The 18,688-nt window shown below is 45.1% G+C and overlaps 1 protein-coding gene across 1 annotated transcript in view; it reads left to right on the top strand.

Annotated features, from left to right (window-relative positions):
- LOC141060492 (uncharacterized) overlaps positions 1 to 18,688 on the top strand; it is a 118,724-nt gene that overhangs the window by 19,683 nt on the left and 80,353 nt on the right. The window contains 5 exon segments of the mRNA XM_073556755.1: positions 6,042 to 6,191; positions 7,193 to 7,369; positions 7,452 to 7,575; positions 12,678 to 14,221; positions 14,224 to 14,701. Coding sequence (XP_073412856.1) covers positions 6,114 to 6,191; positions 7,193 to 7,369; positions 7,452 to 7,575; positions 12,678 to 14,221; positions 14,224 to 14,701 — 2,401 coding nt within the window. The 5' untranslated portion in view covers positions 6,042 to 6,113.

The following is an 18,688-nucleotide window of genomic DNA, read 5'->3' as shown; positions in this document are numbered from 1 at the left end:
TTAATTAGCTAGACCATCTTCCTCACACCATTTGCCTTCTCTCCTCTTCAGAGCGGGAAAAACTTCTTTGTTTGAAACGAATAAAACTATGAGAGACTATACCATAAGAACCAAATACCCTAGAGATATGAAAATCATATTTTTGTAACCTGAGCGGTCCCAGCTTCGAGACCGCGTATGTTTCGAAGTTCTACCCTGTCCAGAACATGAGATAGGATTTGCGCCCAAATGGACGGTCATATCGCATAGATGTTTGATGTTTTCTTGATGGGCTCATTACGCTGGGAAACATGATACCACTGATGAGTCCATACCAGCTTCTCCCATAAAGTTATAGCTAATCTAAGTTTTGTAGCCAAAACATAACTTGGATAAGAGAGGTGGGATCAACCCAGAATGCACCTCTCTGTGATGTCACATAGGAAAGTCTATAAGGCATTTCCTGGGCAAACCAGCTCAGAACAGCTCAAGTCGTCGTGCTAGAAGGACCCCAATGAGCGGAGAAGTGCAGCTCCGCCTCCACCCACCTTAGCCGCATGGTCTGCCTAAGGAACAATATGGAACTGTGAGTGTAATCTCTTTGTTTTCTCCACTTTTATTTTATACCTGTACTGTACATATTTTATGTCTCAATTTTATAGCAACTTTTATCTGTAATCACTGTTCTCTTTCGGAAAATAAATGAAATTATTTAGATCTGTCTCCATGCTCTAAGAATCGAACTATACGCCTTTGATAGATAATCGCTACTAATTCAAGGGGTTTGCCACGGACCCTCTTAATTTAACACTGTGAATTAAGTAACCGTGACTGGTGGCAGCGCGTTGTGTACGGCTATTACGGCTTGCTGGCAGTCTAGAAGGGTCTTATATTGCTGAGTAAGGGGCTTCAGCCACAGCATTGATAATTCCCTTACTGCAGAAGCCTAATTGCCGGTTCACAACAGGCAGCCCGTCCGGCGACTAATTATCCTAGGTGCAGTTCCCTGACTGACCTGAGGGTAAGGGGGGCGCCGGAGAGCTGCGAGTTCCAAAGTGGAACTGAGAAAGTGGGATATACATAAATCCCCGCAGTACTTGGAAGATTGATAGCAGTGGTGGGGCATCCAAATTAAACTCCCCCTGCGGCAAATTGTAGAGCGAGATTAGCTTGCTGGATATTTTTGGTCACATGGTGCCAGTGTTGGGATAACTAAGATAAGCCCCACTGCGCCTGTGATAGCCGTGTGCCGGCATTGTGTCACGCCCCTCCGTCCGCTGATACACCCGTGTCAGTGGTGGGACTGTGACATAGTGGTGACACAGGGTCCGCTGTCCGTCGCGTTTTGGTGGCAGCGGGACTCCCGTTAGTGTCGCCCGTAAGTGGACGAACGGCGGTGGGCTGTTCGTCACACCCCTCATCCCCCAATCCTGGTATGCATGGTACCCCTCATCCCCCAATCCTGGTATGTATGGTACCCCTCATCCCCCCAATCCTGGTATGTATGGTCCCCTCACCCCCCCCATCCTGTTATGCATGGTACCCCTCATCCCCCAATCCTGTTATGTATGGTTCCCTCACTCCCCCTATCCTGGTATGTATCGTCCCCTCACACACACCCCCATCCTGGTATGCATGGTACCTCTCATCCCCCAATCCTGGTATGCATGGTACCCCTCACCCCCCAGTCCTGGCATGCATGGTACCCCTCACCCCCCAGTCCTGGTATGCATGGTACCCCTCATCCCCCAATCCTGGTATGCATGGGTACCCCTCATCCCCCTATCCTGGTATGCATGGTTCCCCTCATCACCCAATCCTGGTATGCATGATACCCCTCATCCCCCTATCCTGGTATGCATGGTACTCCCCTCACCCCCTATCCTGGTATGTATGGTCTCCTCACCCCCTATCCTTGTATGCATGGTCCTCTCACCCCCCCCCCTATCATGGTATGCATGGTACTCCCTCACCCCCTATCATGGTATGCATGGTACTCCTTCATCCCTATCCTGGTATGTATGGTCCCCTTACCACCTATCCTGGTATGCATGGTACCCCTCATCCCCCAATCCTGGTATGCATGGTACCCCTCATCCCCCAATCCTGGTATGCATGGTACCCCTCATCCCCCAATCCTGGTATGCATGGTACCCCTCATCCCCCAATCCTGGTATGCATAGTACCCCTCATCCCCCAATCCTGGTATGCATGGTACCCCTCATCCCCCAATCTTGGTATGCATGGTACCCCTCATCCCCCAATCTTGGTATGCATGGTACTCCCTCACCCCCTATCATGGTATGCATGGTACTCCCTCATCCCTATCCTGGTATGTATGGTCCCCTTACCACCTATCCTGGTATGTATGGTACCCCTCATCCCCCAATCCTGGTATGAATGGTCCCCTCATCCCCCAATCCTGGTATGCATGCTACCTCTCATCCCCCAATCCTGGTATGCATGGTACCCCTCATCCCCCAATCCTGGTATGCATGGTACCCCTCATCCCCCAATCCTGGTATGCATGGTACCCCTCATCCCCCAATCCTGGTATGAATGGTACCCCTCATCCCCCAATCCTGGTATGCATGCTACCTCTCACCCCCCAATCCTGGTATGAATGGTCTCCTCATCCCCCAGTCCTGGTATGCATGGTCACCTCATCCCCCAATCCTGGTATGAATGGTACCCCTCATCCCCCAATCCTGGTATGTATGGTCCCCTCCTCCCCCCATCCTGTTATGCATGGTACTCCCTCACCCCCTATCATGGTATGCATGGTACTCCCTCATCCCTATCCTGGTATGTATGGTCCCCTTACCACCTATCCTGGTATGTATGGTACCCCTCATCCCCCAATCCTGGTATGAATGGTCCCCTCATCCCCCAATCCTGGTATGCATGCTACCTCTCACCCCCCAATCCTGGTATGAATGGTACCCCTCATCCCCCAATCCTGGTATGAATGGTACCCCTCATCCCCCAATCCTGGTATGAATGGTACCCCTCATCCCCCAATCCTGGTATGCATGCTACCTCTCACCCCCCAATCCTGTTATGAATGGTCTCATCCCCCAATCCTGGTATGAATGGTACCCCTCATCCCCCAATCCTGGTATGAATGGTACCCCTCATCCCCCAATCCTGGTATGTATGGTCCCCCTCCTCCCCCCATCCTGTTATGCATGGTACCCCTCATCCCCCAATCCTGTTATGTATGGTTCCCTCACTCCCCCCTATCCTGGTATGCATGGTACCTCTCTTCCCCCAATCCTGATATGCATGGCCCCCTCACCCCCCTATCCTGGTATGCATGGTCCTCTCGCCCCCCCCCCCCCCCCCATCCTGGTATGCATGGTAACCCTCACTCCTATTAATACTACACACATACAAAAAAAAGATAACATTTAGGGTACGTGAACACCCTGCGGATTCCGCTGCGTTTCCGCAGCGGTTTTGGCCGCTGCGGACACGCAGCAGTTTTAGCTGCGGTGTACAGTACCATTCAAATGAATGGGAAAAAAAAAACCGCTGTGCCGACGCTGCGGAAAAATCCGCGCGGATTTGCTGCGGTTTTGAATCCGCAGAAAGAATTGCATGTCAATTCTTTCTGCGGAAACCGCTGCGGGTTCCTATCTCCACCATTGTGGAGATAGTGAATCCGCAGGACCAAACCGCAGGCAAAACCGCAGATAATCCGCAGGTCTTTTGACCTGCGGATTATCTGCGGTTTTTGCAAAATCCGTGCGGATTAATCCGCAGCGGATTCCGCAGCGTGTGCACACACCCTTATACTCACCCTTGTTTCCTGTGCTCCAGCGCTGTCACGTTCTGCTGGAGGCCGGGGCAGGAGTGCGGCCGGAATTGCGCATGCCCTGCCCATAGCGCTGTCCGGCGCCATATTGCTGAAGACACACTGCAAGTGTGACTTCAGTAAAATGGCGCTGGATCGCGCTATGCGCGATACCGGCCGCACTTCTGCTCCGAAGAGAAGCGCCGCGGCAACGCTCCTCCCGGTCAGGTAAGTATGGTGTCGGAGATGGCGGTATGCAGTGTGTACGGTACCGCCATCTCCGGCACCATACACACTCCTCACCGCTGGCTGCCTCACTCTGTCTGGAGCCAGACTGCGCAGGCGCATCGCGCTTGCGCAGTGTAACAAATGGAAGCGGAGGCAGAGATGGTGAAGTTTACATTCGTTTTTATTTTTTAAGTGGAACCTCGGGACCACGGTCCGGGGGGCTCCGAAGAGGGCGTGACTAGTGAGCCCCGGGCACGTGTAGTAAAGCCCCTCAGGCAGGGCCAGAATGGAATACCCGGAGGACACAGGTGCTATCTCCAGTTAGACCCCGAACACGTGGCAGCTGTCCCAGCGGGACCAAAAGGGATAACAAAAGATACAGCAGAGTCCGCAATGCGCTGGGTCCTGGATCCGGTTAGTTGGTAAGGAGTCGGTTCCAGTGACCTTCACACAGTCCTTGGACTCGGATGGCTGTAGGCGGAACGGGATGGCTTAGGCCCAGATGGTTGCTGATATAACCAGGTAGCACAGGATACTGATATGCTGTGGAAACAGAGCATTAGACAATGCACAGAGACTGCATATGCAGGTTAGCATGAGAACCGGATGTAGCAATGATAGACACTCGTTGCTCCGGCGCTCTCCCTATGGAGGAGAGGCCAGAAATAGCAGCCAGTGCTCTGCCATTGGTTGATTGCATTTTTTGAATAATGCACGCCGCCCCTTTAAGAAGGCAAGAGAGCGGGCGGGCGTGCCCTAATAGCCTTAGTTACAGATCTCACAGGACGCCAGAAGGAGGAGGCAGGAGGGAGGACAGAATGCTGAGCAGCAGCATGAGAGGCTCGAGGTGAGTGCCCAGAACGGAGAGCAGCGGCAGGCCTGGACGCAGCAGCAGGATGGGGGCCAGGTGTAACAGCGGCAGACCTGAGCGTTATATTATAGATGTATCTCTTTGTAATCTGCCTGTAGAGTCGGAGCCTGCAATACAGATCAAGTATACAGAATCTTCCCAATGACATCACCAGAGCTTGTGGCTCTGTAGCTTTATCTCCTGCCATTGATGTTGAAGTTTGTGGGCTCAAGAGCTGGGGAGATTCACAAAAAAAATAAAATTTACATTTTTCTAAATTTTTTTTTTTTTTTTTTTTAATTCTTTTTAGTAGTTTTATAAGAACAAAAAAAATGTGACTTCTTCTTCCCCTTAGTGTACAAGTACAAAGAAATACACTGCTGTATACAATGTATCTCTATGTACCAGTATAATCCACTGCTGGGGTCACTGCCTGCAATACATCACAAGTTTAACACATTTTCCTGTGTTTATCATTATGGGCTGTGACTCCTAGAGCGCTGCTGGGAATATGGAGACACGAGTCCGGGGAAACAGAATCACCGGAGAAGTGTGAATGATATAATTCAGTGTATGCACTGAGCAGAGAGATGCAGCCCTGCCCTCGGGGAGGAGGAGATAAAGAGCGCTGAAGACAGCGAGAGGGGCAGATGAGTATTAGAAGCCGGGACAAAGCCCTGACATGACAGCGGGACAGAACCTCTCGGTCCAGCAGACACCAGGGGCGGCCCGGCCTTCACCCTGCAGTCCCTGTACCGGAATCTGGGGTTACACAGGGGCCCCGGTTTACATCCATGGAGTGGCTGCCGGTGGAGCGAGCTGGCCAAGAATAGTCGTGATACCTTTCACAATCAGGGACACAATACAAGGCAAGGTCAGGAACTAATAACCGAGAGATTGGGCCTGCAGCCAGAAGCATCAAAGCTCCCAGCATAGAGTGTAGAACAACTGATACCAGCACTCTGCAGTGATTTATTGATTCCCTGCCGGGCGGCACCACAAATCCCAGCAACACTAATGTTATGCATGACTGTGCCTGCGTCCCCCAGTGCTGTCCGCAGTGCAAGTGCAGCGCCACCTAGTGATAGAAATCATGGTAGAAGGTTATAATGACGGTTAGTCTAAATGTTTCTATATATTGTTTCCTATGAAGTTTTTGTTGTTTTTATCATTTCATCTTTTCTCCAGTCAGGTTTCTCCAATAAAGGATCCTCTGCTGATAACGTCTCTGCGGGAATCTTCCTGATTAATGTGTCAGGGATGAATAAGGACAGAGGCAAGATGGCGGAGAGGATACTAAACCTCACCCTGGAGATAATCTTCCATCTTACCGGAGAGGTGAGAGGCTCTGATGTCATCACATGACCTCATTATCTATGGGAATAACAGGGGATATGACCGGAGAGGTGAAAGGCTCTGATGTCATCACATGACCTCATTATGGGAATAACAGGGGATATGACCGGAGAGGTGAGATGCTCTGATGTCATCACATGACCTCATTATCTATGGGAATAACAGGGGATATGACCGGAGAGGTGAGAGGCTCTGATGTCATCACATGACCTCATTATCTATGGGAATAACAGGGGATATGACCGGAGAGGTGAGAGGCTCTGATGTCATCACATGACCTCATTATCTATGGGAATAACAGGGGATATGACCGGAGAGGTGAGAGGCTCTGATGTGATCACATGACCTCATTATCTATGGGAATAACAGGGGATATGACCAGAGAGGTGAGAGGCTCTGATGTCATCACATGACCTAATTATCTATGGGAATAACAGGGGATATGACCGGAGAGGTGAGAGGCTCTGATGTGATCACATGACCTCATTATCTATGGGAATAACAGGGGATATGACCAGAGAGGTGAGAGGCTCTGATGTCATCACATAACCTCATTATCTCTGGGAATAACAGGGGATATGACCGGAGAGGTGAGAGGCTCTGATGTCATCACATAACCTCATTATCTCTGGGAATAACAGGGGATATGACCGGAGAGGTGAGAGGCTCTGATGTCATCACATAACCTCATTATCTCTGGGAATAACAGGGGATATGACCGGAGAGGTGAGAGGCTCTGATGTCATCACATAACCTCATTATCTCTGGGAATAACAGGGGATATGACCGGAGAGGTGAGAGGCTCTGATGTCATCACATAACCTCATTATCTCTGGGAATAACAGGGGATATGACCGGAGAGGTGAGAGGCTCTGATGTCATCACATAACCTCATTATCTCTGGGAATAACAGGGGATATGACCGGAGAGGTGATGGACTCTGGAGATGTCTGTAGTGATATTATTAATGTCTCCACACTCAGGATTACACAGTAGTGAAGACCTCTAGTGATCGCTGTCAGGCCCCTGTGTCTGAAAGATGGGGAGGAACCCTGAGCCCAATCTCGGGGCCTCCACCTCACCCCCGGATACATAAGGACATCAATGACCAGAAGATCCTAGAACTCACCAACAAGATGATTGAGCTGCTGACTGGAGAGGTGACGCTGCTGGGATGCTGGGACATTATACAGGACAGCACTGGAGGATTCTGGGTGATGACGGTATCATTGTGTGTGTCAGGTTCCTATAAGGTGTCAGGACGTCACCGTCTATTTCTCCATGGAGGAGTGGGAGTATCTAGAAGGACACAAGGATCGGTACCAGGAGGTGATGATGGAGGAGCACCGGCCCCGCACATCACCAGGTAATAGACAGGACTAAATACACACGGCCTATAATTCTCTGTATGTAATAATGATGTCAGTCCTGTCTGTGTCTCCTCAGTTCTCTCCAGTAAGTCTTTAGTGTCTGGGTGTAAGGATCCCATACTCCCAGACACTATACTCGATCCCACAACTGCCACCAATATTTGAAGAGCTGCACCTCGCATCCCCGCCTGATGTCACTAATACATCAGGAGTCACACAGTATAGTCTCCACACTTTCACCAACGTGACATTCTGCACCCCTGGGGATATGTAATGTCAGCTTGGCACCGTTTATCACAGACATCCACTGTCTACATGGGCACAAGGAGGCACAGGAAGTGAAAGAGGGTGGCCCACGCCACCGCCGGCTTGGCACAGCACTCGCTCACAACACTGACAGGCTGAGAAACCTCTTTCACTAGCACCAGTGAAACAGCACTGCTAGCCCGGTAGGACTGCCCACCAGTTCCTCGTTAGATATAAGCCCAGTCCCTTAACAGGTCTATATCTGGCAAGAAACCAGCCCTGGTAGCATGTGATGTTAAACCCAGAACATGGACTTGTGAATTTGCGGCTCGAGATAAAAGTTAAGCCCAAGGGTAAATTATATTTTTAATTGCCTTAAGGGCACACTAGACAATACACTATATACACAATTGTTATACATATACAATGGTCAGATATTCAAATACAGGTGGTAGTGCAATAAGTATAAGCAGATGATACAAAACTAAATTACCAGTTGGATGTTGGCTCTTGGTGCTGCACAGATACATCGGAGGCGTGGGGTGCCAGTGGTATCCATTTTTTTACAACACGATACAACAATGTCGCTTCTGTTTCACAACACTGGCCCACAGCCTCGCATGGCCAACTAACCCCTTGGACAGTCACTACAACCTATAATGGATCATAACTTCTCAACGAAAGGTCATAGAGGGGCCGTTTTGGTGCTATTATATTCAGCCAGGCCCCCCGTTAAATATGCAGACCAAACATTGCTTCGCTACCTTGCTTTTATTAGCCGGTCTACGTAGCTCTCCACCCCGGGGTGCTAGAACGGATTGAGACCCCGGCAGGCGTTTGTCCCATTCATGAGATCTAGAAAATGTAACAGATATACAGCCAAGACGTACTATAATGCCTTATGAAATTATGGTTCCCGTCTGTCTGAGGGGTTTCTTTGAATTAGTTAAGCAGCTTGGGCACCAAGCAGGGTTCGTCCTACCAGAAAGGTCTTGGTTCCAGCTGAATGCAGGGAATGTGAGTTTATCCATTTGGAGCTTTTGAAGCTGAATTACCTGCTGTCCTGTCGCAGCTTCACATTTTGTAGGTGGTCTGTAATCCTGAACCGGATTGTCATGATCTCAGTGCAGGTTTGACTCGCACATGTGGGGTTAATGTCTGGAACCAGTGCTGATGATTGGCATTTCTGAGGTTAAAGGGTGTGATCCCAGTGCAGGCTTACCTGCACACCTGGGGCTAATGATTGTGGCCTCTCCCTGGTTCTGGGGGAGGCTTCTTATAGCCTCAGGACGCTCCCATCCCTGTCAGTTATACTTTCGCCCTTGGCATTGTGTGGTGACCCCTGAGTGTGTTTGTGCTGTGTTCTTGTTTATCTGATACTCTGTGTATGACTCGGTCTGTTCTCTGGATACTGCTTGTTGGATTCTGCTTGGTACCTTCTATGTCTGTTTGGTTTTGATCTCTGCTTAGCCCCGACTCTCCGTTCTGTCTCATCCCTGGTACTTTACTGCTATCTCTGTGTATGACCCAGAGATGTATGACCCAGTTTGTCTGACTTTGAGAATTCCTGTATTAGTGTTCTGCCTATCTCTGATAGCAGGACGCTAAGCACCACCCTCTTGTGGTCACATGACCGTAGGTCCTTCACTGCTCACTGACTTTAGCTTCTCCAGGTCCTGTTTGCTTGAACTATCCGGCCGTGTCTGACCCCGGGCCCCTCTGCAGTGTGGGTGAGTCCTTGCTCAGCGGTGGCTGCACGCCGACCTTAACAGGACCGTGACACGGATATGATACAGTCAACTGGCATTCAGTTATATCCCCCGTATTCTTCATACCACAGTTGGTTCTGTCTTCAACACAGAAGTGGAAAACCACAACAGAAAAGCCTGTTTTCGTAACATTAAGACCTATTGGTACCTGCTGTGATATTGTTCTATGTTTTGCACCCAAATATTTTAGTCACTTAATAAATTAATTTTGCTGTATACCCCTGGTCAAAACTAATGTTATTGTGAACAATTATGCAAGTTGAAGATGGAATGATCTCTAAAAGGCCTAAAATTAAAGATGACGCGTTTCCTTTGTATTTTAGGCAAAAATAATATTATAATCATTTTTTAAATTTTAAAACTTGCAAAAAGGAAAATGGGCCTGTGCAGAAGTTTGGGCACCCTTAAAGATTTGTATGCTCAGAAAACTTTGCCTTATGGGTTATGGCTTGTTCACCATCATCGTTAGGAAAGGCCAGGTGATGCAAATTTCCCAGCTTTATAAAAACGCAGCCTCCTCTAACCTTATGCCAGAAAACAGCAGCCATGTTTTTTAAGCAGATGTGTAGCCCTCTGAAAATAAAAATGGTGGAGGTACACAAAGCCAGGAGAAGGCTACAAGAATATAGCAATGCGTTTTCAAGTTGCCCTTTCCTCAGTTCAAAATGTAATTAAGAAATGGAGATCTGGAAGACAAAGCAAAATCTCAGGGAGAGCTGCTTGTAGGATTGCTAGAGAGGCATATCAGAACCCTTGTTTGACTGCAGACTCTGACAGAAAGATTTAGCAGACTTGAGTTGTGGTACATTGTTCTACTGCTCAGAGACACCTGCACAAATAAGGCTTTCATGGAAGAGTCATCAGAATAAAACCTCTCCTGTGTCCTCACAATAAAATTCAGTGTCAGAAGTATGCAAAAGAGCATCTAAAAAATACTTATGCATTTTGGAAACAAGTCTTGTGGACCAGTGAGGTTAAAATATAACTGTTTGGCCACAATGAACAAAGGTATGTTTGGAGAGAAAAAGCACACAGAATTTCAGGAAAAGAACATCTTGCCAACCATTACGCATGGGGGTGGGTCAATCATTCTTTGTGGTTGTGTTGCAGCCAATAGCACAGGGAACATTTCACAGGTAGAAGAAAGAATGGATTCAATGAAATTTCGACAAATTTTTGATGCAAACATAACACCATCTGTAAAAAAGCTGAAGTTGAAAAGAGGAAGCGGATGGCTTCTTCAATGGATAATGATCCTAAACATACACTACCGTTCAAAAGTTTAGGGTCAGTTAGAAATTTCCTTAATTTTGAAAGAAAAGTACATTTTTTTCCAATGAAGCCAACATTAAATGATTCAGAAATACACTCTATACATTGTCAATGTGGTAAATGACTATTCTAGCTGCAAACATCTGGTTTGTAATGCAATTTCTTCATAGGTGTATAGAGGCCCATTTCCAACAACCATCCCCCCTGTGTTCTTATGATACTTTGTGTTTGTTAACTGTGTAAGAAGGCTAATGGATGGTTAGAATACCCTTGAAAACCCTTCTGCAAGTATGTTAGCACAGCTGAAAACAGTTTGGCTGATTAGAGAAGCTATAAACCTGACCTTCCTTTGAGCTAGTTGAGAATCTGGAGCATTTCTTTTGTTGGTTCCATTAAACTCTCAAAATGGCCAGAAAAAAAGAACTGTCATGTGAAACTCGACAGTCTATTCTTGTTCTTAGAAATGAAGGCTATTCCATGCGAGAATTTGCCAAGAAACTGAAGATTTCCTACAACGCTGTGTACTACTCCCTTCAGAGGAGAGCACAAACAGGCTCTAACCAGAGTAGAAAGAGAAGTGGGAGGCCCCGCTGCACAACTGAGCAACAAGGCAAGTACATTAGAGTCTGTAGTTTGAGAAATCAACACCTCACAGGCTATTGCAATGCCATGCCATACCCTGTGGACAGCGCTTGATTGGAGCCAATTTCATCCTACAACAGGACAATGACCCAAATCACACCTCCAAATTATGCAGGAACTATTTAGGGAAGAAGCAGGCAGCTGGTATTCTAGCTGTAATTGAGTGGCCAGCGCAGTCACCAGATCTCAACCCCATTGAGCTGTTGTGGGAGCAGCTTGACCATATGGTACGCAAAAAGCCAAACCAACTTGTGGGAGGGGCTTCTGGAAGCATGGGGTGAAATATCTCCAGATTACCTCAGCAAATTAACTGCTAGAATGCCAAAGGTCTGCAATGCTGGAATTGCTGCAAAGGAGCATTCTGTGATGAAAGCAAAGTGTGAAGGAGAAAATTATTATTTCAAATTAAAAAAAAATTTTTTGAACCTTGTCAATGTCTGGTCTAGATTTTACATTCATTTGGCAACTCATTTGATAAAAGTATGAGTTTTCATGGACCCCAAACTTTTGAACGGTAGTGTACGTCAAAATCCAAAATAGACAACCTTAGAAGGCGCAAGCTGAAGATTTTAAAATGGCCCTCACAGTCCCCTGAACATTATTGAAAATCTGTGGCTAGACCTCAAAATAGCAGAGGATGCAAGATGACCCAGGAATCTCACAGAAGTGGAAGAATTTCACAAGGAAGAATGGAGGAAAATCCGTCCAATCAAGAATTGAAAGACTCTACAAAAAGTGTTTACAAGCTGTGATACTTGCAAAAGGGATGTGACTAGGTACTAGGCATTCAGGGTATCCAAACTTTTGCATTGATCTATTTTTTTTTATCAATTTTAAAATGTAGAAGATGAAAATATATATATACTGCTCAAAGAAATTAAGGGAACACAAACAGCCTGTTGCAAATGGAATAGTGTTCCCTTTATTTTTTTTGAGCAGTGTATATATTTTACCTAAGATACAAAGGAAATGTGTCATCCTTAACTTTAGACCTTTTAGAGATCATTTCATCTCCAACTTGCTTGACTTTTCACAATAACAGTAATTTTGACCAGGGGTGCCCAAACTTTTGCATGTCAGTGTACTTCTCAATTGTAATGTCATAAAACATCAGTACAATTGTTGAGTTTATATTACTAAAAAATAACAATCACTTTTATTATTTGCAGATGACTGTATCGGGAGCTCAGTGGGACATCCAAAATCTTCACATATTAATGCAGATGATTGTAGTATTATTCAATATGCATATGAGAAAAATGGCAATATTGAAGATATACCCTCCACCCCTCGTATCCAAAATTTATTATCTGATCCTTTTAAACAGATCCGATTTCCTGATTCATCGCAGGATTTAAAGCAAAATACAAGTTACATACTAGGTGCCAAACATCAAAAAGTTCCCATAGGGGAAAAGCCATATTCATGTTCAGAATGTGGCAAATGTTTTTACCATAAATCAGGTTTGGTTACACATCAGAGAATTCACACAGGGGAGAAGCCATTTTCATGTCAGGAATGTGGAAAATGTTTTACTAATAAAGCATGTCTTGTTAGACATGAGAGAATTCATACAGAAGAAAAGCCGTATTCATGTTCAGAATGTGGGAAACGTTTTGAACAGAAATCACATCTGATAAGACATCATAGAAGACACACAGGGGAGAAACCATTTTGTTGTTCAGAATGTGGGATCTGTTTCAACGAGAAGCATAGTCTCATTGAACATCAAAGAATTCATACAGGAGAGAAGCCGTATTCATGTTCAGAATGTGGAAAATGTTTTACTGTAAAATCAGTTTTGATTAGACATCAAAGAAGCCACAAAGGGGAAAAGCCATATTCATGCTCAGAATGTGGGAAATGTTTTGAACAGAAACATATTCTTATGGGACATCAAAGCATTCACACAGGGGAGAAGCCATTTTCATGTTCAGAATGTGAAAAATGTTTTACCATGAAACAAAATTTGATTAGACATCACAGAAGACGCCATATGAGTGAGAAGCCATTTTCATGTTCAGAATGTGGGAAGGGTTTTACCATTAAATCAGATCTGATTAAACATCATAGAAACCACACAGGGGAAAAACCATTTTCATGTTCACAATGTGGAAAATGTTTTACTGGGAAACAATATCTGATTAGACATCAAAGAATTCATACAGGGGAGAAGCCGTTTTTGTGTTCACAATGTGGAAAATGTTTCTTGATGAAAACAGATCTTGTTAAACATCAGAGAATTCACACAGGGGAAAAACCATTTTCGTGTTCACAATGTGGAAAATGTTTTAACCAGAAACAACATCTTATAACACATCAAATAATTCACACAGGAGAGAAGCCATTTTCATGTTCAGAATGTGGGAAATGTTTTACCATGAAATCAGTTTTTGTGAGGCATCAGAAAATTCACACAGGGGAGAAGCCATATTCATGTTCAGAATGCAAAAAATGTTTTACTATGAAATCACAGCTTGTTAAACATCAGAAAACTCACACCGGGGAGAAGCCATACTCATGTTCAGAATGTGAGAAATGTTTTACTGTGAAATCAGATCTTGTTAATCATCAGATAATTCACACAGGGGAGAAGCCACTTTTATGCTCACAATGTGGAAAATGTTTTACTCAGAAACATATTCTTATTAGACATCAAAAAATTCACACAGGGGAGAAGCCATATTCATGTTCAGAATGTGAGAAATGTTTTATTTAGTAAAATCAGACCTGGTTAATCATCAGCGAATTCACACAGGGGACAAGCCATTTGTATGTCCACAATGTGGAAAATGTTTTAATTGGAAACATATTCTAATTGAATATCAAGAAATCCACAACGGGGAAAAGCCATATTCATGCTCAGAATGTGGGAAATGTTTTACCCAGAAGCAACATCTTATAACACATCATAGAATTCACACAGGGGAGAAGCCATTTTCATGTTCACAATGTGGAAAATGTTTTACTGTGAAACCAAAGCTGATTAGACACCAACAAAGCCACACGGGTGAGAAGCCATTTAAATGTTCACAATGTGGAAAATGTTTTAGTTTGAAACATGTTCTTACTAGGCATCAAAGAATTCACACAGGGGAGAAGTCATTTTCATGCCCAAAATGTGGAGAATGCTTTACCCATAAATCAGATCTTGTTAGACATGAAAGATCTCACACAGGGAGAAGCCAGTTTTGTGTTTAGAATGTGGAAAATTATTCACTGTTAGATCAGATCTTGGTAACCATCAGAGAATTTACACGGGAAAAGCCACAAGTTCAGAATGTACAGAACTCACGCAAGGTTGAAGCCATTTTCATGTTTTACTTGAGAGACTAATCAGAGTATATAGACAAGACAGCATGGGATCGCAGCTGATTCTTTTTTTCTCCCCTGCCTGTTTCCTAGCGAGTGTAGCGTGAGACAGAAGGCAATCGATCCCTCTTATCTCTGTATTGGTTTTCTTCAGAAAACCTATGATTACCATGACTACTGGAGACTGAAGGATGACCTACAGGTCTGCCATAGATCAAAGCCTAGAGTACTGTACTGAGCATGTATATCAGGCCATGTTCACACGTTCAGTAGTTTACATCAGTATTTATAAGCCAAAATCAGGAGTGGAACAATCAGAGGAAAAGTATAATAGAAACACATCACCACTTCAGCATTTATCACCCACTCCTGGATTTGACTTACAAATATAGATTTGAAATACTGACCAAAATATATTTTCGTGTGAACGTAGCCTTAGGCAGCCTATCGGTGTAACACTAAATGGCCGGGTAATGCTCTGTGCTGCATATATAGTACAAAATACTACCAATGTGAACAGATTTTGTTTGACCAATAAATATGTTCAATGTATTTTTAAGTGTTAAAAAACAGAAAATGAAAAATGTTTTTTTTTTCAGAATAAAAAGTAATTCTAATAAAAACTATATATACATGTGTGGCATCACTGCATCTCTATCAACCACATGTATTCAGTCACAGCCAAAAATGTTGACACCCTTGAAATTGTTTCAGAAAATAAAGTATTTCTCCCAGAAAATTATTGCAATTACACGTTTTGTTATACACACTGTGGTAGATCAGCTCACTCGGCTCCACATAGAGGTAAATACAGGTACACGGTCTCTTTAAATCTTCTGTTGGTTTATTATACATGTGGGATAAACCAAGACAAAGTGAAGCTAAACACAGCCCTTCAGGAAAAACGAGATCAAACCAAAATAAAATGGCAGTCTCTGCATCTACGGGGATCCGTCCGCTCAGGATATTAGCCTCTCACTGGTTCAGTTTTTTCTTCTCAGGTCACAAAGCGCTGGAGTTCCTCTCTCCAGCCCTACTGAACACTGAATCCCTCTGGAGGCCAGCTATTTAAGCCCCAAACTACACCCTGGGGTTGAGATAAGGCGGACAACTTCCCACCTGCTCTATGGTTGTCCACTAAAACCTAGCCCTTAAAATAGCCAATTAACCCCTCTCAACTCATAGTGTTGTGGAGGAAAACTTCTTGGTTTCAAATCACTGAAGCTAATAGCCTTAGTGAAATGTATTTCCCCTCCAGCACTTTGCCAGTGACTTTTTTACATGTTTAGATGGAATTGTAACCTTGAGATTGTTGATATTTTTAAGCAATTTTGTTTCTCAAGTCCTAAGACAATTCTCTCTTTATATTCTCCATGCTTACTCTGGCACACACAGATACACATTGCAAAGATTGATTTTATGTCTCCCTTTTTTATCTGGTTTCAGGTGTGATTTTGATTTTTCCCACACCTATTATTTGCCACAGATGAATTTGCCCTGCCCATTGTTGGGGTTTTGTGTGAAATTATGTCCACAATATGCCTTTTTGTGTGTATTGTTCCAATACACACAAAGGAAATAAACATGTCTCCTTACCTGTCTCCTCTCCAAATCGCACCTCACCATTTGTGCACTTGACCCCACCCCACCTCCTCCCCAACCTCACCACCACACTTATCCCATCCCCAACCCATCTCTTTAACATATGATTAACTTGCTTTCAAACATGCCACAATCACACCCTAAAAAAAAGCCATTCCTCAACCCAATCGCTATGTCCAGCTATTGGCCCATATCACTGCTTCCATTTGCTTCCAAACTGCTAGAGCAGCATGTTCACGCTGAACTTTCCTACCATCTCTCATCTACTCTGTCTTCGACAACCTACAATCTGGCTTCCGCCCCACCATTCCACTGAAACTGCCCTGACCAAAATTACGAACACCTTACTTACATCTAAAGCTAACAGACAATTCTCTATGCCTCCTTATAGACCTGTCCTCTGCCTTTTACACAATTGACCTTTGACACATCCTCTCTTCCTTTGGCGTCAAAGTCGTTGCCCTATCCTGGATCTCATACCTTTCCAACCGCACATTTAGCATCTCCCACTCCCACAATACCTCCTCATCCCACCATCTCTCTTTTGGAGTCCCTTAAGGCTCAGTCCTAGACCCATACTCATCTCCATCTATACCCTTGGCCTGGAACAACTCATAAAGTCCCATGTGTTATGAATGAGTCACCGTAGGAGGCAAAAACAGAAATACTAGCTAAGTCCAGAAAACCAGAGAAGTTGGCAGCTATCGGATTGCAGACCCCAGAACCTATCAACAACAACTAGCAGTAGCCGTGGGGGGTTCCTACGGTGCCCTAGACCCCTCGATCACAGCCGGAGAACTACATAGCCTAAAGACAGAAAGGGAAATCTAAACTGCCCCAGAGCAGACCCCAAAGCAATAGGCAGCCCCCAACATATAATGACGGTGAAGCAAGATGAAAAAACACACAGAAAGATAGGCTGAGCAAATGATGGGGCCAAAGCTAACTAGATAGGACAGGATAGAAAAGCTGCTGTCTGTAATCCTCCAAAAACCCTATCAAAACAAGAGCCAACAGCTGATAGGGAAAAAAGCCCTGAAGACGCTAGGCTTCAAAAAGACTATCAGCACTCCGGTATTTTCTGAAGACAGAGCAAAAAGGAATTCAGCTCACCCCAGCAGGGAATGGCAGAAATCAAGGAAAACAATGCAAAACCAAGCCAAAACACAAATGCAAAAAGTAGAGCAGAAAACTTAGCTTTTGAGGAGCAGGAATCAGACTGGTCTCCTAGAATCCCTCAGAGAGATCACCAGCAAGGCAGAAGGACGTCGGCTGCCTTATATCCAGTCAGTAATTCCCATCACCCAGTCATCATCATCCTGCCCAGGTGCTTGGTAATCAGCCTAACTACGTTCCTTCACCAGAAGAGGGAGTTCATCAGACCTCAATGGTGAAGGGGAAAATGAACTCACAACACCCATGGCTTCCAGGACCATTTGTATGCTGATGACACTCAGATCTACCTCTCAGGCCAAGACATCATCTCTCTGCTGTACAGATTCCCAGAGTGTCTATCAGCAATATCCTCCTGCTTCTCGTCTCGCTTCCTCAAGCTCAATGTAGGCAAATCTGAACTTATTATCTTTCCTCCATCTCACATATCTTCCCTTCCTGGAAATCCGCTGCCTCGGAGTAACCCTTGAATCTGCCCTGACCTTCAAACCGTACATCCAAGCTCTCACCACCTCCTGTCGTCTCCAGCACAAAAATATTTCCAGATTCTATCCTTTCCTCAACCCTCAGTCTACTAAAATGCTTGTACATGCCCTCATCATCTCTGGCCTCGACTACTGCAACATCCTCCTTTGTGGCCTACCTGCTAACACTCGCACCTCAATAGTCCATCTTTAACTCTGCTGCCTGACTAGTCCATCTCTGTCTTCTCTACTCCTTCTTTTCCCCCTTTTGTAAATCCCTTCATTGTCTCCCAATTCCCCAGTGTATCCAGTTCAATCTACTAACACTGACCTACAAAAGCCATCCATAACCTTTCTCCTCCGTACGTCTCCGAACTAATCTGTTTAAGAGTCTTAGTGGGCTCCTTTAACACATACCACAATTCATGATGCACAGATAAGAAAAATAGGTGCAGTACGATGCCAAATATTTCACTTCTTACATTACTTGAGTGATAGCTATTGTAAATTCTTCAATAGCTCAGAAACCAGCAAATCCTCACAGTGCACAGTGTGACTGCAGACTTATCATGTTAGATCGGACGGTATAGTCCTCCATACAGTATTATGAGCACCACATAGTCCTCCAT

The sequence above is a fragment of the Dendrobates tinctorius genome, unplaced genomic scaffold (genome assembly GCF_039654945.1).
Source record: "Dendrobates tinctorius isolate UK_male_01 unplaced genomic scaffold, ASM3965494v1 ptg000237l, whole genome shotgun sequence".
Classification (NCBI taxonomy): domain Eukaryota; kingdom Metazoa; phylum Chordata; class Amphibia; order Anura; family Dendrobatidae; genus Dendrobates; species Dendrobates tinctorius.
The sequence above is the reverse complement of the archived record's forward strand: the minus strand, read 5'-3'. Positions and strand labels throughout refer to the sequence as shown.